Source organism: Artemia sp. Qi Xiang Cuo, chromosome 6 (assembly GCF_049724085.1).
Source record: "Artemia sp. Qi Xiang Cuo chromosome 6, ASM4972408v1, whole genome shotgun sequence".
Lineage (NCBI taxonomy): Eukaryota > Metazoa > Arthropoda > Branchiopoda > Anostraca > Artemiidae > Artemia > Artemia sp. Qi Xiang Cuo.
In genome coordinates, this window is record NC_142799.1 from 30,841,742 (window position 1) to 30,867,470 (window position 25,729).

The 25,729-nt window shown below is 35.3% G+C and overlaps 1 protein-coding gene across 2 annotated transcripts in view; it reads left to right on the top strand.

Annotated features, from left to right (window-relative positions):
• The window catches only part of Camta (Calmodulin-binding transcription activator), a 151,044-nt gene that overhangs the window by 123,334 nt on the left and 1,981 nt on the right, over window positions 1-25,729 (top strand). For both annotated transcript variants that reach the window (XM_089090148.1, XM_089090150.1), the window contains 3 exons: window positions 4,957-5,102; window positions 7,704-7,903; window positions 20,093-20,167. In XM_089090148.1, coding sequence (XP_088946274.1) covers window positions 4,957-5,102; window positions 7,704-7,903; window positions 20,093-20,167 — 421 coding nt within the window. The remainder of the gene's footprint in view (window positions 1-4,956; window positions 5,103-7,703; window positions 7,904-20,092; window positions 20,168-25,729) is intronic.

Genomic DNA, 25,729 nt, shown 5'->3' on the forward strand with positions numbered 1-25,729 from the left:
TTTCTGTTCGTTTTAAGTTTCATTTATACTTTAATAGCAGAATTTTGTTTTGGTTTTAAGCTTGATTTTCATATTCAATCTAAGCATTACTCGCTTTAAGATCTATTTATTCATTTATATTATTACTTTTTGTATGTTTTTTGCTCTGATTGTTTATTTAATTTAGGTTCGTTTTTTGTTTAATTCATTCTTTTATAATAGTTTCTGGTCGATTTGAGCCTGAATTTAAAAAGGTATTATTATATGCTAAGCTTAAGTTTAAAATGGCCTTTATTTTTTTTTGAAAAACTTATTTTTAGGAAAGTTTTTAATTAATTTTTGTTCGTTTTTGATTGCAAAAAGTTTCAAGTTTTTATGGCATGGGGGGGGGGGCCTACTGTCCGATTATTCTTGACTTTAAAAAAGGGATCTAGAACTTTGAATTTAAATCGAATGAGGCTTTTTTTAAAGTCTATACGATTACATCTTTGATAAAACCTTATATATGAACAATAGACAGCTTGCATAACTTGTGGACAGCGATTGACAACAATGAATGGACTGAAAAAATAGCTCAAGTTTCACTTCCTGAAGCAACGGGATCCAAGCTGTTTGGAATTGACCTTAATAGGAATTTGTGTGCCAAAGCAATTTTGCATATATCACAGAGTATGTATGTTAACCATATAGTTAGAGAATTTTAATAGATTTCCTATGTGTTTTTCCCATAGAAAACCCCTTCCCATAATTTATTAACCCCCCTTTATAAGTTATGCTCCAGGACATAACTTACAACGCCTACCCCTGGGCCCTGGTGGCCTGTGTCGACACCGGAGTTTTTTGTTATCAGAACTTTGAACTATTTTAGCAAAATTTCTATCTCAAAATTTTTATCTGATGCACTGAGGGCGTGGAGGAGGGAGAGGGGCTAGTTGCACTTCAATCTCTTTTGAATCTTAAAAAGTGAACAAGAACTTTCAATTTTCAATAAAATGAGCCCTCTCTAAAATTTATACGAGAATCCTTTCATAAGAAATAATATGAAGGATTCGTAGAATCCTTAAATTACAACCCTTGCCCTGAGGGCTTTGAGGGAGTTGTAATCCTCAAAGACCTAATTTCCAGAACTTAAAACTACGTTTAATAAAATGGATGTCTTAAAATTTTGATTGGATGTGTTTGGGGAAAAAGTGGGCATGAGAGGGGGTTATTTGCCCTCAAATCACTTTCGACTATTACAAAGGGCACTAGCCCTCGGAATTTCCAATCGAATGAGTCTTTTTTGAAGTTTCTACGACACCACCTTCTATAAAAACCTTGTATGCCCTCAGGGCATAACTTAAAACCCTTGCCCTGAGGGTTGTGGGGGATTGTCCTCCTCAAAAACATATTTTCTATCTGGAACTCAACTACGCTGAACAAAATGGCTATCTCAAAATTTTGATTGGATGTGTTTGGGGGAATGATGGGCGTGGGGGGGGGCTGTTGCCCTCCAATCGCTTTCGACTATTAAAAAGGGCACTAGCCCTTTGAATTTCCAATTGAATGTGCCTGTTTTGAAGTTTCTGCGACAACGCCTTCTATAAAAACCTTATATGCCCCCAGGGCATAACTTAAAACTCTTGCCCTGAGGGTTGTGGGGGAGTGTCCTCCACAGAAACATATTTTCTATCTGGAAATAAACTACACTGAACAAAATGGCTATCTCAAAAGTTTGAGTGGATGTGTTTGGGGAAATGATGGGCGTGGGGGGGGGGGCAAGTTGCCCTCCAATCACTTTCGACTATTAAAAAGGGCACTAGCCCTTTAATTTCCAATCGAATGAGCCTGTTTTGAAAATTCTACGACAACGCCTTCTATAAAAACCTTATATTCCCCCAGGGCATAACTTAAAACCCCTTCCCTGGGGGCTGTGGGGGATTGTTCTCATTAAAAACATGTTTTATATCAGAAAAAAAACAACCCTTAACAAAATAGCTATCTCAAAATTTTGTTTGGTTGTGTTTGGGGTATTGTTGGGCGTGGGGGGGGGGGGCGAGTGGGCCTCCAGCCATTTTTAACTATTAAAAAGGGCACTAGCCCTTTGGATTTCAAATCAAATGAGCCTGTTTTTAAGTTTCTACGACAACACCTTCTATAAAAACCTCATATGCCCCCAGGGCATAACTTGTCCTCCTCAAAAACATATTTTCTATCTGGAAATCAACTACGCTGAACAAAATGGCTATCTCAAAATTTTGATTGGATGTGTTTGGGGGAATGATGGGCGTGGGGGGGGGGTGCTAGTTACCCTCCAATCACTTTCGACTATTAAAAAGGGCACTAGCCCTTTGATTTCCAATCGAATTAGCCTGTTTTGAAGTTTCTACGACAACTCCTTCAATAAAAACCTTAAATGCCCCTGGGCATAACTTAAACCCCTTGCCCTGAGGGTTGTGGGGGAGTGTCCTCATCAAAAATATATTTTCTATGTGGAAATCAACTACGCTTAAAAAAATGGCTATCTCAAAATTTTGATTGGATGTGTTTGGGAAATTGTTGGGCGTTGGGGGGGGGCTAGTTGCCCTCCAATCACTTTCGATTATTAAAAAGGGCACTAGCTCTTTAATTTCCAATCGAATGATCCCCCTTTGAAGTTTCTATGACGACCCCTTCCATATGAAGTGCCTCTGGGAAAAAAAAAAATAATAAATAATAAAACATTGGAGCCGCATGGCCTTTACTATAGGCAACGCTACAACGTTGCCTCTGATGAAGGGGACAAAAGTTCTTTCGTATCTGGAAGTAACGCAGCGAATGGGGGACTAAACAGGGATGGGCTCAGAAACAGCTCGAGGCGGCCGTAATCTGGATGGGGAGTGACGTTTGGGGAAAATACTTGCCGTCCGAGGGTTGGTTATTGCATTTTTTGCAAAACAGAGGCACAACGAAACCCTCCTTCGGTCAAGGGTCTCCAGACTAGCTTTTTTCAGGAGCAGAGAGTATGGCTCTTTGCCTTCTTTGAAAATTATTTGCAAAGCTCTTTTTTGAATTGATTCGATTTTTCCGATTGTTCGCGAGAGATACCAGGGTGCCAAACTGATGAAGTATATTCTAGATACGGGCGGACAAACGACGTGTAAATACTTAAGGAGTGGGAAGGGGGACGCTGAATTTATTTAGGAGCTTAAGGAGGGCGATAGACACAATAGCTCTATGGATGATGTCTTTAACATGGATATCCCACTTTAAATTTGAAGAAATTGTGAGGCCAAGTAGTTTAAATGAGGACACAGAAATTGGAGGAGGGATAGGATTAAGAAAAGAGGGCGAGGATTTGAGGAAACAAATGGGCATTATCATGGACTTAGAAGGGTGAGATAAAGGGGTGAGATGGTATGAACATATGACAAAACATATATTAGCACTTCTCATAAGCTATGAATACTGGGTTTAAAGTCTATTTGTTGGAATTAAGCTCAATTATAAATGGTTTCCTCTCGCTAGGATCGCAGCTGTTTTTTCCTCTCTTGCACCCGGTGCAAAATTTTGATTAGGCCTAAATTTAACAAAATTTTCATTCAGTAACAAAATTTTTTCAATTTATTAATTGATTGAAAGTTTATTTTTTAATTATTTTTATTTTTTAAGTTATGTTATTAATTAATTAATGATTTATTGATTGTTTTCATTTATTAACTGCGCCCTCTACTTTATTTTAATAAAAAATTCAAAAGTTATGAAGTGACCAGTTTCAGTATCTAATTAAAAACTTTGGGTCAAATATGGCTCTTGCAATTAAAAAGCTCGTTTATTAAGTCAAAGTTTAACTTGTTAAACTATTGTCCAACAAAAATTTTACTTTTCTACTGACACTATACGAAGCCCAGTAATTGTCATTTAAAACTATATGAGCAAGACGTTACTCCCTGTAACTATCGATATAAACTACAGATTGATTTTAGTATAGCATTATAGCCTGCGTTATAGACTGCATTGTCGATGTAGCGCCTAAAGGACGTATCTGACAATTTCAAACATCTGATTTAATTGCTAAAAAACTTTAACTGAGCTGTTCTGAAACGGAGGACTAGCAGAATAATACAGATCAGGAAGATCGAAGTGTGATTAAATATACATTGCCGTGCTGATTGAATGCAGTTCAGCAGATGATTTTTCCCAGTTCAGCAGACTATTTCCCAAGTTCTAAACGTCATAACCAGAAGGGACCTGTAGGCGTAATAGCGACGGTATTGACAAAGCATACCTCTATCCTTTGCCTTTTAAAACCTGTTGTACCTTTAAAACACAGTTTATAGAATTAGCAGTATGATCATACCCTATCTCACCCATTATAAAAACCCGGACCAGGGTGCGAGTGCTCCAGAGAACGTTTTTGCAGATATAAACATAAGCGGCATTAGATCTTTTCACGGGTAGACAAGTCAGATTTCTCTAGGACATGAAACAAGTGAAAACCCCCTATACGAATAATGCATTTTGTAACAATTTCTCATTGATTGACGGAAACAGACTAACCCGCTAATGTAGAAATAAGTGGGAGGAGCTTTTTGTTCGTACCGAGAATGAAGACTAGAAATGATCTGCGATAAACTTACTGGATAATTCTATAAACTGTGCTTTAAAAGTAGCACACCTATATTGTATTCTCTAACGGTGAAGTCGCTGTGTTTAAATTAATTAGGTTAATCATACAGAAACATAGCCAAGATTGAGACAATGTCATAAGTTGTAACACAGATTGTTGGAATTTTCAAAATTGTTGATCAGCACTCCTACTCCTTTGCATTTGCATCGCTTAGAGGTCTAGTGTCTTTTCAAAGTTAATTTTTGAAAAATTAAATCATCTCCCTCATAAGAAAAATCTTGATAGTCCTTAATTTTTTGAAGTGACAATAACTATAACAATCTACCTATAGAAATAATCTAATTGTTGCAATTCGCCAGTAACAATCTGTGCATTACCTTTTGTTTTAGATCGAGAGCAGAAGGAATTGTATGAAGCAGCCAAGATGATTCAGAAAGCATACCGGTCCTACAAGGGCAGAAAAAAGGCTGAAGAGCAGGATCGTGAAAAACAAGCTGCTAGTCTTATACAGAACTATTATAGGCGTTATAAACAAGTGAGTCAGGTTTTTCCTGCTATGATATTGGATCGTTTTCAAAATATTTCCCCCTTAAGATATCAATATGAACGCTCCACTGTAATCATATATACATATACATATATATATATATATATATATATATATATATATATATATATATATATATATATATATATATATATATATATATATATATATATATATATATTATATATTATATATATATATATATATATATATATATATATATATATATATATATATATATATATATATATATATAAAGATTAAACTGTACCTGGGACAAAATCTGACTGTTCAGCTTAAAGTCAAAAATAAGACTAAATAAATACATTCCGTTTACTGAATTTATAAAATCTAATATTTAGATTTTCTCTTGGAATCTCTCTATTGATGAAAAACATAAGATATTAAAGATAATTACCATACAAAAAGAATAGCTTGAAGTGGACTTTGTCTAATAATTTAAGAAAAAATTAAAGTACCAACCCCAGCACACAACTATAAATATTTTTAAAAAATGTAAAAAATGGAGAACTCGGTTTTTAATGAAAAGACCACCACCTTATGCAGTTGTTTAGATTTTAGTAGCAGCGGTTGCCAAATTAACGAAAGAATCGAAAATGAGCCATTTGTCAAATTAGCAAAAGTAAGCTAAAACATGTGACAACAAACACCCTAAGAAGGTTCAGTTGTGCTTAAGAATCAAAATATTGTTAGTTAATACAACTGTCGGATAATTAGTTTTGCTTATTTATTTCCACGGTTCAGCGTGGCAACACCGAAGAAAATATCATGCTGCCCTGAAAACTTTATATTTTTGAAACATCCATAAGTAAAATCTTAGAAAATTCTAGTTTTCAGGTTTGGGGAAACAAAATAAGAAACAAATAGTACGTTAAGCTTGATCTTGTACCTTCACAACATTATTCCGTCCCTTTTTGAAATTTGATTGAAAAATCATCCACCCCAACAATAAACTCTTTTTACTTGAGGTGATGTTCTATGCATAGCTCTTGAAGTTATGCGCCAATATAACTCTTAGTGTATCGTTTTAGTATATTAAAGAAAGGAGAGAAAAGAAAAAGAAAGAAAGAAAGAAAAACAACTGCCTTTCATTTAATAGGCTTATTGGTTAATTTTTTATTGGTCTTATGTTATTTTTGAATAGCCAGTGGTCTATTTTGCAGAGAAAGTGGAATATGTAAAAAAAAAAGAATCGACTGTAACTTTTTTTTATTTGTATCTACCAAAAATTAAACCTATTCCTTTGCTTTTATAAAAGGTCCTAGCTGAAGAAAGAAAGTAGATCCACTCAAGAGTAATAAATTAAGCGTAAATATACCTTATATGCAAACGTTCTATGTTAAACGTTTGCAAAGGCCTTAGGGTACTAAAGACGAAAATAATGCTATTTTATGCGATAATCGATATTTTACGATTTTGCAAATACTCTTTTTTTCAAAATAAAGTAGTTTTTTTTAGAGATCAGGTGTCTGGAAATAAAGTTAAGCATTCGGTATCAAAGATGCAAATTTATGAATTCCAGCTAGGTAAATGTACGAATTAGCCTATTTTAAAAAGCGATCTGCGCCACTTTAAGCTGTTTACGATTTCTTCATTTAAGAAATAACTATATTTAAAGGATTTTAATGAATCATTTTTTGTGGTTAACACAAGTCTAACCTATTCAACTATAGTTTGATAAATAGATAAGATAAGATTTATTGCAAAAAGTCTGCGGGCCTTAGCAACTCAAAATACAGTCTACAAACAAAGCTCAGGAACAAAATACAACTTTAAATAGTATAGACCAAAAAAAAAAAGAAGAAAAATGACAAAAAGACAAAAATGAAACACACCAAGGTCCAACATTTTAACCGACAAGTACCAGCCATAATAAAATTAAATTCCTAAAAACATAACAAGCTATCCCCTCAAACATTATTCCCTATGTTTAATCCCTAAACGGACAAACTTACACAAATGTTTAATGGTACATGCTATCCTCTCAGCCATGACATGTGATATGATATGTGCTAAATAGGCAAAAATCTTAGATAACTAACTTAGTCCTGAACAGATATCAATGCTTTTTATTCTATATTTAATTATCTCAATCTGAACTCACAATCGAAGTAATGTAAAGAACATAATCTTTGCTGCTTATTTTAATATAAGATTTAATTTAAAATCAAATGTTAAAATTTTTTATGAAATTATAAAGAAAAAGTTTTAAAGAAACAATTTTAACTTTCAGTATACAATTAAAATTATCTTAAAAACATAAGCTTAAAATTAAATATATTTTTTAATAACCACGAAGTACTAACAAAATACCTAAACTTAACTAACAAAATAATAACTACTATTAATAAATGAATAAGATGTCACCATCAAAACAAATTACAAATAAAGCTTAGCCTATAATACACTACAATTTTGAATGTGATCCACACTTGCCTAAGGAATCTTCATAGCAGCCTAATATTGCATAATATTCACTTGTCACTGCACGTAATAGCTATTTTTTTTATAAAATTTTGGACATCCTATATTATTGACACACGTACGTAATATGAACAACTCTTCCAGTACGTTTATGCTAAACAAATGAACAAAGCTGCAGCGGTGATACAAAATCAGTTTCGATCCTATTATGAAACCAAACGCTTTAAGAAGCAGGAAGGAGAACTGTGTCTTCCCCCGCCGTCACATCCCTATTACAGACAGTGCAGAGATGTGTCTATCAATGGAAGGCAGAGTCGGGAAGGAACACCAAGCTCGGGGCTAAAGTAAGTCAATCTATTCTAATGTAATTCCGGACTATCTTTGCCAAACTTTTTTCTGTATTCCTTCTTTGTAAACATAAACTAAGTATAAGTAAAGAGTGACCTTTGTCCATTGAAAGTGGAACTAAACAGTATGTTTTAAAACAATATCCAAGGGCCTACATTCGAGGAAACAGTAAAGAATGATATGGCTTTTATGTATCCTTTTTTTATCATCACAGAATCTATATTTAATGCAAATTCCAAATGTACGTATCGTTTTTTTTTTTACGTTTAAGCAACAGCATTTTTTTACACGCTTTTTACCGTTTAAACTTTTTTTTTACGTTTAACCTTTTTTTTACGCTTATCTAGAGATACGAGAATTTAAGAGAAAAACGGGTTTAATTTAAATCAATCAGTGACAAACATACTAAAAACAAAAACAACAACAAAACATTAATTCATAAAAAAAAATCCGAATAATTTGAATATTTTGTCTTTTGTTCTTTTTCTCCATCTCTTTTGTTGTGCTGTTTTTGTCTTTTAATGTAAATGATTTAACTTATTTTTGTTTTCTATCTTGTTTTGTTTCTTTCTTTTTGTTTTCTGTTGATAAAGGCTCCCGGATGTGGAGTCGAAATATTCGGAGTTTTTCTTATTAATTAATGTTTTATTGTTATTTTTGTTTTAGTACGTTTTTGGTACGTTTGTCACTGCTTTATTTGAATTAAACCCGCCTTTCTCTCTGAAAATTTTTTTAAATTCTCGTAAATGGAAAAGCAGTGTGGTCTAAGAAATTATTTATGTAAAGATACGAATATTTACATTATGAGGGTTGAAACGCCCCACAAAAGTAATATGACCTGGATGAGAATTATACCATACACTACAAAATATATAATAACTCTTGAGTAGATGCTGAAGACCCTAATTTAGCCAAAAGAAAAAAGAAAATTTTGTTACTTCTTTGAGAAGAAAGTAACGTTAAGGATGCATATTTCATTCTTTAAGGGGTGATCGTATTGAAACATGGATTGTCGCAAAATGGCGAAGGGCTCTTTTAAAGAGGAAAGGTGAATTCTATGGCCCTTTTTAAGCAGCAGATGAGATCGCTCACTAACTGAGTATTCAGTCAGTGAATTATTCTGTGCAGCCAAAAGTAACACGTAGGAACATGGTAAGTAGAGAAAAATAGCAAAGGGCTTCTTTGAGCAGAAAAAGCGTATTTATAGCCCTTTTTGAACACCAGAAGAGCAATAGAAGTAGACTAAGATAGTGCTCAATTACTATGTGTCGGTTTTTTTTTATTCTGTGCTGCCGAAAGCCAATATTAACTTGAACCCATCGAATAGATTATCAGTCGAAAATCATGAATGATTCTAAAACCGTCTAAATGTATACCACGGATGTACTCGCAGACCGTGACAACCCTTCACGATGAAGCTTAACTTGGAATTTACTGATCAACATCTATTTTTCAAACGGCTATTGTTTTACCAGAATGATCCCAGAATGATCGTATTTTAATTGGGGTTTCTAGCGTAGTAGCCGTAAGACTGAAAGGGGTAAATTCTAGTTCTTTTTTCTTTTTTCGTTTAGTAGCAAAAGGTAAATACAAAAAAAAAACTTGGAATGACCAGCTAGCTATAGTTGTTGTATTCTAATAAATTTCCTGGGAAGTGCGAAGTTGTCAGGAATTGATTCTGATATATACTACTAAAGCTTTTTCAAAAACACTCTTTATATGAAGCACAGATTTTGATTGGGCTGTACGCTTCACTGGTAGCTGAGTGTTGTTGGAAGGGGTTTTAGTGTCAGTAGTATATGGGTAGCTTAGTATTTACATAATGGAATGGAGGACAGTCGGCTATTAAAGGGGAGGGGGATAAGTTTGTGTTCTTTTGTCAATACATTTCGCAATAAGCTGTTACTTTTAATATCAGGTGAAATAATGGCTAACATTCCCGAATCAGCTTTAAATGACGAGTCTTCCTCTTCGCTAAAAACAAACAAACTTGCCAGTTTTTTTTTTTTTTTTTTTTTTTCAAAACACGGTTACTATGGTTTATTCATTACTATGGGTTGGAGTGCGTTCTTTACTAGGTTACAGCTAATGCTGTAATCATGATAGCCTTACACATACTCATGAGGGTTTTTAGGGGGTAGTAAGTGTTCTATCTCGGTGGAGGCTGAAATTTTGTTTAAAATTTTTATGCTGCTTTGAATCAATGGATTCCCCCCCATTATAAGCCAAATACAAAACAAAACCCTTTTCTGGTCCTCTGCCCAAAACAATAGTCTCCTATCCAGTATACAGCATCAACCAACAAGGCTATTTAAAATCATGAACATTATTCCTCCTTCATTCCCAATAGATGGTTGATATATTATCATCATCTAAATTATATTCTTTCAATTTTTTTTTTTTTTTTTTTTTATTAATGACTTCTCTTTCTTTCTTATTAACTTAACTAATGGAAAAATGGTAAAATCACATAAATCCTTTTGTTGGTTGTCAGTACGATTTTTGAATGTATTCCTTGTGTTAATTCCGGGTGTTTAGAGCTTTAGAGCTTGATTTGAAGTAATTGTTACAAGTGAAGTGAATAATTGGCAAACAAAATTATCAAAATTCTAGATAGTTATAAGACCGAACCTTATCAAGTACCCATTTACAGTTTAAATCATCAAAAATCACTGTCATGATAAATCGGCTTTCACTAGCAAGCCCCCATACGATCATACGTTTCGTTCTTAAGCATATTATTAGGCTATTTTATACTTGTTATAAAATAATTAACAACTGACGAAAAAAAAACTCGTATGAAAGTAAAAGAGTAACGTTTCGAGTAACGTTTTCGAGTAACATTGCGAACGGAAGAATAGCTTTAGCAAAGGTTTTATCCTTGTATGGTATGGTTCCATTGTAACTGAACCACCGTACAACTGAACCACCGTGCAATTGAACCACTGTGCAACTGAACCACCATGCAACTGAACCACCGTCCAACTGAACCACCGTGTGACTGAACCATTGTGCATCTCAACCACCGTGCAATTGAACTACCATGTAACTGAACCACCTTGCAACTGAACCCCCGTGCAACTGAACAACCGTGCAATCGAACCACCCTGCAATTGAACCACCGTGCAACTGAACCCTCGTGCTAGTGAACCTTCATGCAACTGAACCCCCTTTAACTGAACCCCCGCGCAACTCAATCCTCGTGCAACTCAACCCCATTTAACTAAACCCCCGTGTAACTGAACCACTATGTAACTTAACCACCGTGCAACTGAACCACCGTACAACTGAACCACCGTGCAACTCAACCACCGTATTTTCATTGGGTAAAACACAAGTTAGAATCTTTACTTGTTCAACCTTGTTGGAATTGTTTGCTTTTTTAAGTCCTTATATAAATTACTGTCAAGATGATTTATAAAAATTCTCTGTTTTGCTGTCACAAAAACAAAGAAATTCGGACGTCATAAACTCTTAAATCAAGATTTATTTCTCTTTTTTATGTCTGTTAATGGGGGTTCCCTTCACCCTGTCACTTTAAAGGTTAAATAACTATGCCATAATAACTATGGTTCACAACCCTTAACCTCTGGTGCAAGGGCTGGAAGTTATACAAGTTTCTTATTGTTCAGGTATAAGTATGTTATCAAGAAAAGGTGGCATGTTTGATCTTATAAATAAAAAAAAGCATGCAGCATTAAGGTCAAACCTTAGGGAAATGTCAAAAAGAATGCCAAACACAATCAAAAAGCATTTATTCCTTTATTGGTTGTGAAAAGAAAATGCCAGAAACATTTACAATGGCTGATGGTATCAGCCGTCACATTGTTCAGAAAATATTTAAGAACATCTTCAACTAAATCAAGAGGTACTATGTGCATCCAGTTTTAAAATACGCTGTATCTGCAATGTGTCGAGAACAGCTAAGGGTATAAACCTGAGGGTATGAAGTTAAAACTTTCAGGGCAAGGTGCAACCAGTCCCCCCTTCATGTTATTTGAATCTGCAATCTTCTTAAAGACATCTAACTAAAATTTGCCATTTCGATTCACAAAGGTCAAATATATTCCACGTATTTTTATATTACTTAACATCTACAAAGGTTTGACTCATCTGAAAAAAAAGAGAAATAAATCAGCTTTAATGATTTGTGACATCGGATATTCTTTTTCTTTTGCAAAAATAAAACAAAGCTTTTTAATGAATACTTTTGACAGGCGTTTATATCATGAATTTAAGAAACAACCAATTTCAACAAGGTTGAACATGTAAAAATTCTAACTTGTGTTTTACCCAATGATATTGCCTAATATTTTTAGAGAACTGAAAATCTGAGTTCAGTGGTTCAGCTGCACGATGGTTCTGTTACACGAGGGTTCAGTTACACGAGGGTTCATTTGCACGGTGGCTCAGTTGCACGATGGTTCAATTACACGGTGGTTCAGTTGCACAGTGGTTCATTTGCACGGTGGTTCAATTGCACGGTGGTTCAGTTGTACGGTGGTTCAATTGCAAGAGGGTTTAGTTAAATGGGGTTAAGTTGCCCGGTGGTTTAGTTACACGAGGGTTCAGTTGCACGGTGGTTCCGTTACAGGGGTTCAGTTGCACGGTGGTTCCGTTACACGGTGGTTGAGTTACACGCACACCGTATGGTATACCAGTCAAATACATCAAAGTGATTAGTGCTGTGTACGAGAATAGCACTGCTGCGGTTAAGGTAGGAAATTAGCTTAGCAGCTGGTTTTGTATTAGATTAATTTAAAAAACTTTCCGAAAACGAAGTTTTCCGAAGAAAAGTAATGGCCATATTCAACTTAAGATCAGAAAAAATAAACACCTACAATAACTCAAACTCAAAACGGCCAGAAATTGCTACTGGGGGATAAATGAAATCAGACATGAACTGAAATTAAATAAACAATCCTAGTAAAAAAAATACAACAGGTAATAATATAAATTAATAAATTAATCTCTAAAAGATTAAAGCACAATTTGGATATGCAAATCAAGCTTAAAACTAACAAAAATATTTTGCTATTGAGGCATAAATGAAACCCAACACGAACAGAAATTAAATAATCATAGGAAACAACTAAACAATAGTTACTAATATAAATGAGTAAATAATTCTTAAAACGAGTGAAACTTAAATTAAATATGCAAATCCTGCTTGAAACAAACAACAAATTCTAGAAAGAAGAGTTAGGGTTTTGCCTCCTTCTTTCACTGTAAAAGTCTAAAACCTACCGCGTCATTGTCGCTTTACTCAAAACTGTATGTGTTTTGAAAAGTCTTGAAAAGTACAAATAAAATCAAACTCTGTTTGATTTTGTTTGAATGTTTGATATATAATGCTATTAATTGTTGAAAGTTCATCAGTTCCAGATTTTATTTCACTGTAATTTTATTTTCATTTTCAATGAAGCACCAATGACGTAGTAGGCTTTAGAATATTACAGTTAGGGAAGGGAGCAGTATCCAAACTCTTGTTTGAAGTGAAGCTGTATTTGTCTCAAACAGTCTTGGAAAGAACTAGTAAAATTAAACTAAATATTTTTATATATAATGATATTAATTGCTGAAAGCTCATCAGTTCAAAATTTAATTTTACTGTAATTTTGTGTTTATTTTTAATGTTATAATAAGTGCAAACGAAAATATTTTGTGATATTTTCCGTTTTCAGTAAAGCGCCAATGATGCAGTAGGTTTTAGACTTGCAGTGTAAGAAGGAGGCAGAACCCAAACTCTTCTTTGTAGAGATTTTTGTTCGTTTCAAGCTAGATTTGCATATTCAGTTTAAGTTTCACTCGTTTTAAGATTTATTTACTCATTTATATTAGTAACTATTGTTTTGTTTGTTTGCTATGATTGTTTATTTAATTTCTGTTCGTTTTGGGTTTCATTTATGCCTCAATAACAACATTTTTTTGTTCGTTTTAAGCTTGATTCCCCTATTTTATAGTAATTTGAATTTTGGACAAAATGGCTATCTCGAAATTTCTGTCGGACGTATTTGGGGAAAAAGGCGTGGGGGGGGGGGGTATATACCCTCCGATCACCTTTGATGAATCTTATAAAGGTAACTAGAACTTTCATTTTCCAATAAAACGAGCCACTTCTGAAGTTGAATACGACCACCCCTTACATATAACCCTATATCCCCTCGGGGCATAGCTTACAACTCTTGTCCCTGGGTTCTGGGGGGATGTGTCCACCCCGGATTTTTTGTTGTTTGATCTTTAAATTATTTTGAACAAAACAGCTATATCAAAATTTTGATTGGATGCGTTTGGGAAAAAGGGCGTTGGGGGGGGGGGGCTATTTGCCCTCTGACGACCTTTGACTCTAAAGAAGGGCACTGGAAATTCCGATCTACAATCGAATAAACCCCTTCCAAAGTGTATATGGCCATCCTATCCATAAAAACCTTACATACCCTCAGGGCACATTTTACAACACTTGCCCCCAGATTCTGGGGGGGGGCTGTTTTATCCCTAGAGTTTTTGTTATATTATCTTTGGTCTATTCTGAACAAAATGGCTATATAAAAAATTTGATTAGACAGATTAGGGGAAAGAAGATTAGGAGGGAGGGGGGAGGGCTAGTCGCCATCGGATCATTTTTTACTCTTAAAAGATGAATTAGAACTTGCAATTTCTAATCATTTGAACCCCTCCAAAGTTTATACGACCACCTCTTTCATTAAAACCTGATATGCCCCCGCGGCATAAGTTACAACCCTTCCCCTGGTTCGGGGGGGGGGGGGGTGTATGTTGACAACAAAAATTTTTTATCTTATCGTTGGGCTATTGTCTCAAATTTTTCATTTGCTGCATTTGGGGAAGAAAGGGTGTTTCTGTCGGAGGGGGGGATAGATTCCCTCCGTTAACTTTTAACTCATTAAAAGGCAACTAGAACTTTCAATTCCTAATCAAATCAGCCACCTTCGATGTTTATACGAACATGTCTTACATAAGAACCCTCTACGCCTCCGGGGTATAACTTAAAACACTTGCCCCCAGACTTTGGGGGATGTGTCAAGCCCGGAGTTTTTGTTATCTGATGTTTGAACTTTTTTTAAAAATATGCTCATCTTAAAATTTGTACCGAATGGATTTGGCGAAAAAAGGGCTGGGGGAGGGGGGGGGGCTTTGAAATATTTTGACTCTTAAAAAGTGAACTAGGGGGGAGGGCTAGTCGCCATTGGATCACTTTTGACTCTTAAAAGATGAATTAGAACTTGCAATTTCTAATCATTTGAACCCCTCCAAAGTTTATACGACCACCTCTTTCATAAAAACCTGATATGCCCCCGCGGCATAAGTTACAACCCTTCCCCTGGTTCGGGGGGGGGGTTATGTTGACAACAAAATTTTGTTATCTTATCGTTGGACTATTATCTCAAATTTTTCATTTGCTGCATTTGGGGAAAAAAAGGTGTTTGTGTCGGAGGGGGGGGGATAGATGCCCTCCGTTAACTTTTGACTCATAAGAAGGTAACTAAAACTTTCAATTTCCAATCAAATGAGCCATCTTCGAAGTTTATACGACCACCCCTTACATATAGAACCTTATACGCCTCCGGGACATAACTTAAAACACTTGATCCCGGGCTCTGGGGGTTGTGTCGACCCCGGGGCTTTTGTTATCTGATGTTTGAACTATTTTAAAAAAATAGCTATTTCAAAATTTGTAAGAACCATATATGCCCCCAGAGCATAACTTACAACGCCTACCCCCGGGCCCTGGGGCGTTGCTTTGACACCGAAGTTTTTCTTATCTGACCTTTGAACTATTTTTAACAAAATGGCTATCTCAAAAGTTGGATGGGTTTTGGGAAAAAAGGCCGTGGAGTTTATACGAGCATCCCTTTAATAGGAACTATACATGCCCCATGGACATAACTTACAACGCCTGCCCCCGGGCCCTGGGGGGGGGGTGAGTCGACACCAGAGTTTTTGTTATCTGACCTTTGAAATATTTTTTTTTAATACTTATCTCAAAATTTGGATCAAATGGGTTCGGGGAAAAGGGGCGTGGGGGACTAGTTGCCCTCCGACCTCTTTTGACTCTTAAAAAGTGAACTAGAACTTTCAATTTCCATTCAAATGAGCCCTTTCTAAAGTTTATACGAGCATCCCCTCCATAAGAGGCATATATGCCCCCAGGGTATAACTTACAACGCCCCAGGCCCTGGGGGGTTTTGTCGACCCAGTAGTTTTTGTTATATGATCTTTAAACTATTTAACTAAAACTCAATTTCAAATCAAATGAGCTCTCTCTGAAGTCTGTACGAGCATCCTTTCCATAAGAACTATATATGCTCCCAGGGCAAAACTTACAACGCCTACCCTCGGGCCCTAGGAGCCCCCGGGGGTCCCAGTTTTTCTTATCTGACCTTTGGACAATTTTTAACAAAATGGCTATCTCCATTTTTATCGAATGGGTTTGGGGGGAAAAGGCTAGAAGAGGGGGGGGGGTAGTTGCCCTCGGATCTCTTTTGACTCTTGAAAAGTGAACTAGAACTTGCAATATCCAATCAAATGAGCCCTCTCTGAAGTTTATATGAGCACTCCTTTCATAAGAACCATATATGCCCGCAGGGCATAACTTACAAAGCCTGCCCCCGTGCCCTGGGGGGCTGTGTTGACACCTGAGTTTTGTTATCTGACCTTTGAACCATTTTTTACAAAATGGCTATCTCAAAATTTTTATCGGATGCATTTTAAAAGAAATGGCTATCTCAAAATTCTTTTCGGATGGGTTTGAGGAAAATAGGGCGTGGAGGGGGGAGGGCTAGTTGCCCTCCGATCTCTTTTGACTCTTAAAAAGTGAACTAGAACTACAATTTACAATCAAATGAGCCCTTTCTAAAGTTTATACGAGTATTCCTTCCATAAGAACCATATATGCCCCCGGAGCATAACTAACAACGCCCGCCCCTGGGCCCTGGTGGGTTGCGTCGACATAGGAGTTTTTCTTATCTGACCTTTGAACTATTTTTAACAAAGTGTTTATCTAAAAATGTTTGTCGGATGTGTTTGGGGGAAAAGGGTATGGGGGCTAGCTGCCCTCCGATCACTTTTAAGTCTTAAAAAGTGAATTACAACTTTTAATTTTCAATCAAATGAGCCCTCTATGAAGTCCATACGAGCATCCCTTAGAACGCCTGCCCCGGGCCCTGGGGTTGTATCGACACAGGAGTTTTTCTTATCTGACCTTTGAACTATTTTTAACAAAATGGCTATCTCAAATTTTATATCAAATGGGTTTGGGGGGAAAAGGGCTAGAAGGGGGGGGGGGATAGTTGCCCTCGGATCTCTTTTGACTCTTAAAAAGTGAACTAGAAATTTCAATTTCCAATCAAATGAGATCTCTCTGAAGTTTATATGAGCATTCCTTTCATAAGAACCATATTTGTCCCCAGGGCATAACTTACAACACCTGCCCCCAGGCCCTCAGGGTTGTGTTGACACCCGAGTTTTTGTTATCTGACCTTTGAACTATTTTTAACAAATGGCTATCTCAAAGTTTTTATCTGATGCATTTTGGGAAAAAGGCGCGCGTGGGGGCTAGTTGCCCTCAAATCTCTTTTGACTCTCAAAAACTGAACTAGACTGTCAATTTCAAATCAAATTAGCCCTCTGAAGTTTATGCAAGCATCCCCTCCATAAGAACTATATATGCCCCCAGGGACTAAATTACAAAGCCTGTCCCTGGGCCCTGGGGGGTTTTGTTGATCCTAGAGTTTTCGTTTTCGTTATATGATCTTTGAATTATTTTTTTTTTAAATTGGCTGGCTCAAAGTTTTTAGCGGATGGATTTGAGGAAAAAAGGGCGTGGAGGGGGGGGGGGCTAGTTTCCCACTGCTCTGTTTTTACTCTTAAAAAATGAAATTTAACTTCCAATTTCCATTCAAATTAGCCCTCTCTGAAGTTTTTACGAGCATCACCATCCATAACCAAATATGCCCCTAGTGCATAACTTATATCTGCCCCGGGACCTGGAGGGTTATGTTGACCAGAGAATTTTGTTATATGATCTTTGAACTAGTTTTTTTTTTTTTAATGGCTATCTCAAAGTTCTTATAGGATGAGTTTGAGGAAAAAAGGGCGTGGATCGGGGGGGGGGGGTAGTTGCCCTCCGATCTCTTTTGATTCTTAAAAACTATAACTTTCAATTTCCAATAAATTCAGCCCTCTCTGAAGTTTATAGGAGCATCCCTTCCATAAGAACCATATATGCCCCCAGGGTATAATTTACGAAGCCTACCCCCAGGCCCTGGGGGGGCTGTCTCGACACCGGAGTTTTTGTTACATGATCTTTGAGCTATTTTCAACAAAATGGTTACCTCAAAATTTTTATCAGATGCATTGGGGGAAAAGGGCGTGGGGGGGGGCTAGTTGCCCTCCGATCACTTTTTACTCTTAGAAAGGGCACTAGAATTTCCGATTTCCAATCGACTGAGCCCCTTCCAAAGTTTATGCGACGACTGTTTCCATATGAAGTGAGTCTGGGAAAAAAAAACATTAGAGCCGTATGGCCTTTACTATAGGCAACGCTATAGCGTTGCCTCTGATCAGGAGTTAAGCAGGGTTGTATTCTATCCCCCTTTATATGGATCATTCTGATAGAATTTGTCTTAAGGTGTGCAGAACAGGCTATGAGAGACCACGGAATCAAATGGGGAGGACAAACTCTCCTGGACTTAGATCATGCTGATGATCTAATCATCCTAGATGAAAGTGTGAGCAAAATAAATGAACTTTTTAGAGGTTTTGCGAGTTGAGGGTACTGGAATAGGTTTGAAAATTAATTTTAAGAAAACTAAGTCACTAAGAATAGTTGAAGATGAAAAGGTGACGTTGGGTAACGAAAAGATTGGTCAGACGAGCAGCTTCACTTACCTTGGTAGTATTATTACTAAAAACGGTGGACGCAGCGAAGATGTTAAAAGTAGAATAGCCAAGGCTCAGAGTGTTCTCTCACAGTTAAAAGAAAGTTTTGAAGAATAGGAAGATAAGTCTGCAAACCAAGATTAGAATATTGGAAGCTACAGTGATGACAGTGGTCAAATATGGCTCTGAAGCATGGGCGCTCCGAAAAATGGATGAAGATTTGCTAGGTGTTTTCCAGAGAAATTGCCTATGGATTTTTCTGGGTACCATGCTAACTGATCGTATTTCAAAGAGTAGGCTATATGAAAAATGTGGTTTAATCCCGCTTTCTAGGGCTATAATGAAAGAAAGGTTGAGATGGCCTGGGAACGTTCTGTGGATGAAGGATGACAGATTGCCGAAGATTGTCCTTTTTTGCCAACCGTCTAGGGCTAAACGGAAAGCAGGTCGTCCTCGTCTGGGGTGTAAAGATGTCATGAAGAAAGTTTAAAGTAAATAGGAACTTCGTGCGAGGGTGTAAAGAGGGATTTTTGGATAGATTGGAATGAAGGAGGAGAGTGCGAAGCTGTGTTGACCTCGGGTGGCTTGGTGCTGTGGTAAGTTGTTAGTAGTTAGAAGTAGTAATATTCATTTCTTTTTACGACATTCATAAAAGAAAGGGAATCGAATCCTTTAGAAATGCCTACGAATTTCATCTTCCCACGATAAAATAGTGATCTCTATTTCTGAGGGAGGATGAAGGTATGAGTAAGAAATATGAATGTCTGCTCTTGAGTTTAATCTACTTTTTCCCTTTGTGTAACGGATTAATGCAGTTCTCGGGATAAGGGCGCCAAATTATGAAAATAGTTGATGTTAGAGGCCTTTTAAATAAAAAAAGAAGGTGAGCTTCTTCACCAAAGACTGGGTTGTATTTTGTAACAAAATGACATATTTTCCATGTTTGAGGGTCTAATGAAATGGAAGGATGAAACCATTCATTTTAAGTATCGTGAAACGCTGACCGATTTTTACTTATGTAGAAATAGTAGCATAAATGCATAATGTGCTACTTTTAATGCATATATATAGCACTGAAAGTATGTTTTTAGAGATCTGGTAGAGTGCACATGCTGATGGGTACAATGCTGAACATCAATAATCGATTTTCTGTTACTGATGAAACCAAATGTATTTACAATGCACTATTGTGCAAAACCAGTTTTTGGTAATAAGTTATAGTTAATATTTAGTAGCATACTAAACATAGCATAACAACGTACTGAATTAATTTAATTTGTTTTAAGGAGGACATACTCGCAGAGAAGACAACATCAAGCTGCTCGGAAAATTCAACAATTCATGCGGCAGTCAAAAAACAAGTAAGTATTACGAAAACGGACGCATAAAACCAGCCTATTTGAGGCAAAACTGAAGTTTCTAATGATATTGAGCTGTAACTCTTTTTTAATAATACCAAAACGATATCAAATAAAACAAAACAATACCAAAAAGCATCTTAAAACAGATAGCAAATTTTCTTTATTTTATAGTTAAAACAAACAAAAAATGAAGCAAAAGATTATGTCAACTTAAAAAAACGTTAGGTTTAACCTAAAAAAAACGGAGAACTTCAAATAAATTCCAAATATTAACTATAAATAACTAAAAATTAACCAATATTAATTATAAGTAAGTTCAATGTGAGGGTGTTTTGAGCATTTCCAGTTCTGCTGGGTAAGGAAAATTCGAAGTCGAAAAATAAGCAAATACCTACAAATGCAAAAAATGGACAAAGAAAAACTAACCTATTGATATCTTCGAAGCGGAACTCATGTTTCTAATGATCTTATACTAAAGAAAAAACGCTTTAAAAGGAGATTGAAAAGTTAAAACAAAAATATCTTAAAGAAAATTATGACTTTGTTCGGTGAAATGAATAAGCAACACGTGGCTTTTCTTTTACTTTCAATGTATTTACGTCTCGTATTTGCTAATTTCGAGCGTCAAAAGCGAATAGAAAAAATAACGCCATTGAGTGTTACTGAGCAAAATCATGAAGCTAATTATGAAAAAAAAAGAACTTTTATTCACATCTATATTATTTTTTTTTTTTACTTTTAATCTGTCGTGCGCCAAATTATATAAGACCCACCTTTACCAATAGGAAATAATGTGTACATATTTTTTTCTCTCTCTTTTTTTTGAAACTATTCATTTTCTGCAGACCTTCCAACCTCTATCTATTTTAGATTTTTTTTTTCTTTTAATGAGTTTTAAACGAAAGAACCTGCTTACTTTCCAAAATGTTCAGGTTTGGCACACAAGAAACTTATAGCTTTAATTGACTTACTAATCTCAATAAATAATTTTCAGTATAACGTTGTTTTCAGTTTTTTCCAGTTTTTATGGGTAAGTCAGTAGTGCTCATCTGTTTTAATTCCAGTCATACGCATGTTAAGGATTCTGTAATTTGCTTTCTCTTAGTTTCCTGTTTTGTTTTGAATAGCCTATATCGTTTGGAGTAATAATCGCTTATCCTAGGTCCTAGTGAGACTCTGGTAAAAAAAAAAAAAAAAGGAAAGATGAGAAAAACTAAATATAAAATTTAAAAATTTAAATCCGGTATAAATAAAACAAGAATAAAATGAGAATAATTTCAATATTAAAAAAGTATAATCAAATATTAAAATAAAATATAATCAAATATTAAAATTAGTATAATTTATTTTAGACATCTAGAAATGTAAGAAATTTGTGCTCTAATACCTTGTAATCACTTCATCTGTTTCAGAGCTCTCATTTTGATTAATAGTTATGTCAAAGTTTAAGATTTAGATGGTGTTGTAATCCTTTCATTTATTTGATTTATTTCTTTTCATGTCATATTGATCTGAAAGCATAAAATTTAGTGACCTTGTAATCAATTCATTTATTGGCTTTCCTTCATTCCAATTGACGGTGATTGGAAAGCATAATATTTAAATGTAATTTGAACCGTTTCGTTTCTGTCTCAAGTTTTCTGAAACCCGAGTCGTTCTCTGAAATACTTGGATGTCGTATTCATTTCATTTCATTCAACGGCGATTTGAAAGTATAAAATTTAGACGGCTTTGGCATCGTTTCATTCGTTTAACTTTCTTTTTTAATATTCATGTTGCTACTATTCACTGTATAATAAAGTGTTCTTACTGGCAGTTAGGTTTTTTTTTCTATAGGGAGTACGGTAAGCCATTGCAAAAAAGAAAAAAATATCGAATAAGGAATTGACTAATAATGTATAAATCGATGCTAGGCTTATCCCCCCGAAAATTTCCTCCTCGTAGATCCCCCCGGAAAATTTCTCCCATGTGAAAATTTGAGTAGCCAAACAGAAAATACGACAAATCAAAATAATGAAGAAGAAAAAAAGGAATTTTGGAATGTTATACCTTTATCTCAAATATAAGTAGAATGTGTGGTGTAGAATACCCTATAGTATTTATTTTTACATTTAATTTTTTTGTGTGTGTGTTTTTTTTTTGGGGGGGGGGCTGAGTTATCACAGCAGGGTAAAATAAGGGTTAAAGGAAGTTATTTGAAAACACGAAATTCATGGCAACTGTAGAAGAGTTGCTCTGCGATGAAAGTGTACAGAGATAACAGGTTGTAACTTAATATGTACGAGTAATTACTTCTCGCAGACTTCGTCTGGTACTGACCAAAGGTTCTCTAGCCTAAGATTGTTTTTTTTTTGGGGGGGGGGAATCGACTGGCTGGTCATTTTTACCGACTGGTTGATATTGCAATTAACTCATTTAATTTTTTTTTTTTTACCGACTGATCTTCTTTCATTGATTTGACGACATACATTTCCATCGTACCATTGCTCTAGCACCATTATTTTACCTATCAAATTTTTTATCCGACTCGGTGAAAATATTTGGAGAGGTCGTCTCCCCTCCACCATAGATCTAGATGGCTATAGGAAGTTGAAGTTATTTCCATGTATTATTCCATGAAAAATGGCATAATATAATTTAAAAAAGAGTCACGTAAACCTAATGAAAATTTTGTTACTGGCAGTACGTTTTTAAGAAACTTTCAACCTCTCTGACTGCGAGACTGGTTCCTGCCAAACTTTTAACTGCTCATATTTGGACAGTGATATAATTTTTCATGTTTTTATTTTTTCGTCTCCATGGCTAAGGGCAGAATAATTGGTGAACTAAAAAAAAGTTCAATTTATAAAGAGTGTGTAAAGAAAAGGGAGGGAGGTTTTGAACTAGGGAGGAAATGAATTTGTCCGGATCATTGGTTGTATTTAAGGGGCCTTCTTGGAGATGGAAATCAATATTATTCCGTTTTTTCTACAAATTTTTCTAGTTTATTATGCCTTTGCTTTAGTTCAGTGAAAAACAAATTGTTCACTAGTACGACAGCGTCGTTCTTTTAAACTAAATTTACATAATAACAGAGAAAGCCTTTATCAATGGGAAAAAAGTAAATTTAATTTAAATTAAACTTAACATACAGAAAAAACGCACAAAAAAACATGTAAATAAAACCTACATCTTAATAACCTGCCAAATACTGCAACTACTGTAAATAGCCTGAATAATCACACAGAAATCTGTGCTATCTACAGTAAGTCCAGTATTTAGGAAGTTATTAAGATGTGATTTTTATTTGTTGTTTTTTTCTTCTTTTTTTTGTATGTTGCGTTTAATTTAATTTAACTTCATTTTTTTCCGTTGATAAAGGCTCCTGGACGTAAAGTCGAAAAACCTCGGATTCTTATTATTTAAAGATGTTTTTTTTTTGTTCCACTATTTTATTTAAATTAAACCCGTTTTTCTCTCTCAAATATTTTATGTTTGAGCGTACCAAAACTCGTTGCCCCGTTGCTCGAGCTACTACATGGCTATAGTGACATCGAACATGTGCATAGATTGCAAAATTTAATTGAACCTATTTACTAAATGTTTTTTTAAATAAAAGAATGAAGGTCATTGAAACACTTTGATTTACCAAAATATTTATTTTACTTTTCTCTGTTCTTATACAAACTTGGTGTAAAAGAACGCCGCTGTCGTTCTACCGACAATAGAAAAATTTATTTCCCAATGAACAAAACCAAACGCATAATAAACTAGGAAAATTTTGTAGAAGAAAAAAACGGAATAATATTGATTTCCATCTCTAAGAAGGCCCTTAAATACAACAAATTCCTTTCCTCCATATATCAAACCCTCCCTCCCGTTTTATTCCAGTGCCGATTGTATTTGTTCGCCATTGTCTTTGCAGAAGTGGTTTTGCTTGTACTAGCCTATAAGCTGTTTTGTTTTGATAAAAATACTATTTTATGCGTCCAGGATAGCACTGCTCGTTTCTTCTCTCTTAAATTCCGTAAATGGAAAAGCGGTGTGATCTAAGAAATTAGTTTCAAACATAAAGAAACAGTAGAAAATGAATTCAGTTCGTGATTCTCAATTGTTTCAATAAGACTGATTTGAGCAATATTGAAACTGTATACTTGTACATTTCTGATAGAAAGTAATTGCATTTTTTGGAAAATCTTTATCTGACAAATTATCGGCACTTCAAAACCGATTTTGTTTTTGGCATCGTAGCAAAGAAATGTATGACTAATCCTTAGCTTGTCAAACTAATTCTATTTTTTCTTCTTTTTTTCCTGCCTTCAAAAGTTTATCAGATATGGTAAGTTTAAGAAATTTATATTTACCATCATTACTTTTTGCCTTTCTTTTAAAGGTTTTCCCAAAGAAGGTAAAGGAAATGGTGTTTTTTTGTAGCATTTTTTTTAGAATATTTTATTGATTAACAACACTTCTTAACTGCACAGGTCCTTGCTTCAGCTGGAATCCTACCCTGCTTCGCAAATCCCCAAGCAAAATTCCACTGATCGGCCACACGACTCCTTTTGAGGTTCTCTAATGCCTAGGAATGACGATTTTAAAAAGTATCGTCCCTGCAGTAATCTTGTGTAAAAAACCTCGAGTATTTTACGAATTTTCAACCTCGGGTTTCAAATATTTGCCTTTCATTTTAACTGGCTCGAACCCCCCCCCCCCCTCCCTGAAATGTTGGTCTGACCCGTAAAAACGTAACAAAAATGGATATAAACAAATTTTGTAAGCGTTTTTGAGGGTTTTTTGTGTAGAAGCCCCCCCCCTCCCTCGAAATGAAATGCAATATTTGCATTTCATTTTCACTGGCTCGACCCCCCCCCCCGAAATGTTTGTCTGACTCGTAAAAACATAACAAAAATGGATATAAAAAAATTTTGTACGCGTATTTTGAGTATTTTTTATTTAGAACCCCCCCCCCCCGAAATGCTTGTCTGACTCGTAAAAATGTAACAAAAATGGATATAAACATTTTGTAAGCGTTTTTTGAGGTTTTTTTTGTGAAGAACCCCCCCCCCCTGGAAATGAAATGCAGTATTTGCATTTTATTTTCACTGGCTGTAAATTTCCCCGTTTTTTCTGCTTCTCGAGTTTTTTTTATCTTGTCATGTTTAGCCAGTGTGGTTTCGGAAAATTCTTACAATCCCAGGCAAATTTGACTGTCTCAAGCACAGTTCAATTTTTAGTTGGTAAAAACTTACTGCTTAGATTAGAATGGAAATAAGACTTGGTAAAGATATTCAGCTTAGAAGACTGACTGTTTTAATTAGCACAGTATAAAATGTTCCGAAGTACAAAATCAATTATCTTTTCTGACTTTCCAGGAAACAAATTGACTTTTTCCAGGGAAAAATATTTAAGGGATTTTAGAGTATTGACCTTACTGTCATGCCTAAATTTTCTAAGGGCCTCTATGACCATTTTATTCTTTCTTTTTAACGGTTCGGTAAGAACACTATGCAGGATTATCAGAAGTTCAGTAAATTCGGATAGTTGGTTTGATTTAGTGGAAGAGAATTGGGAGGAATGTCTTAT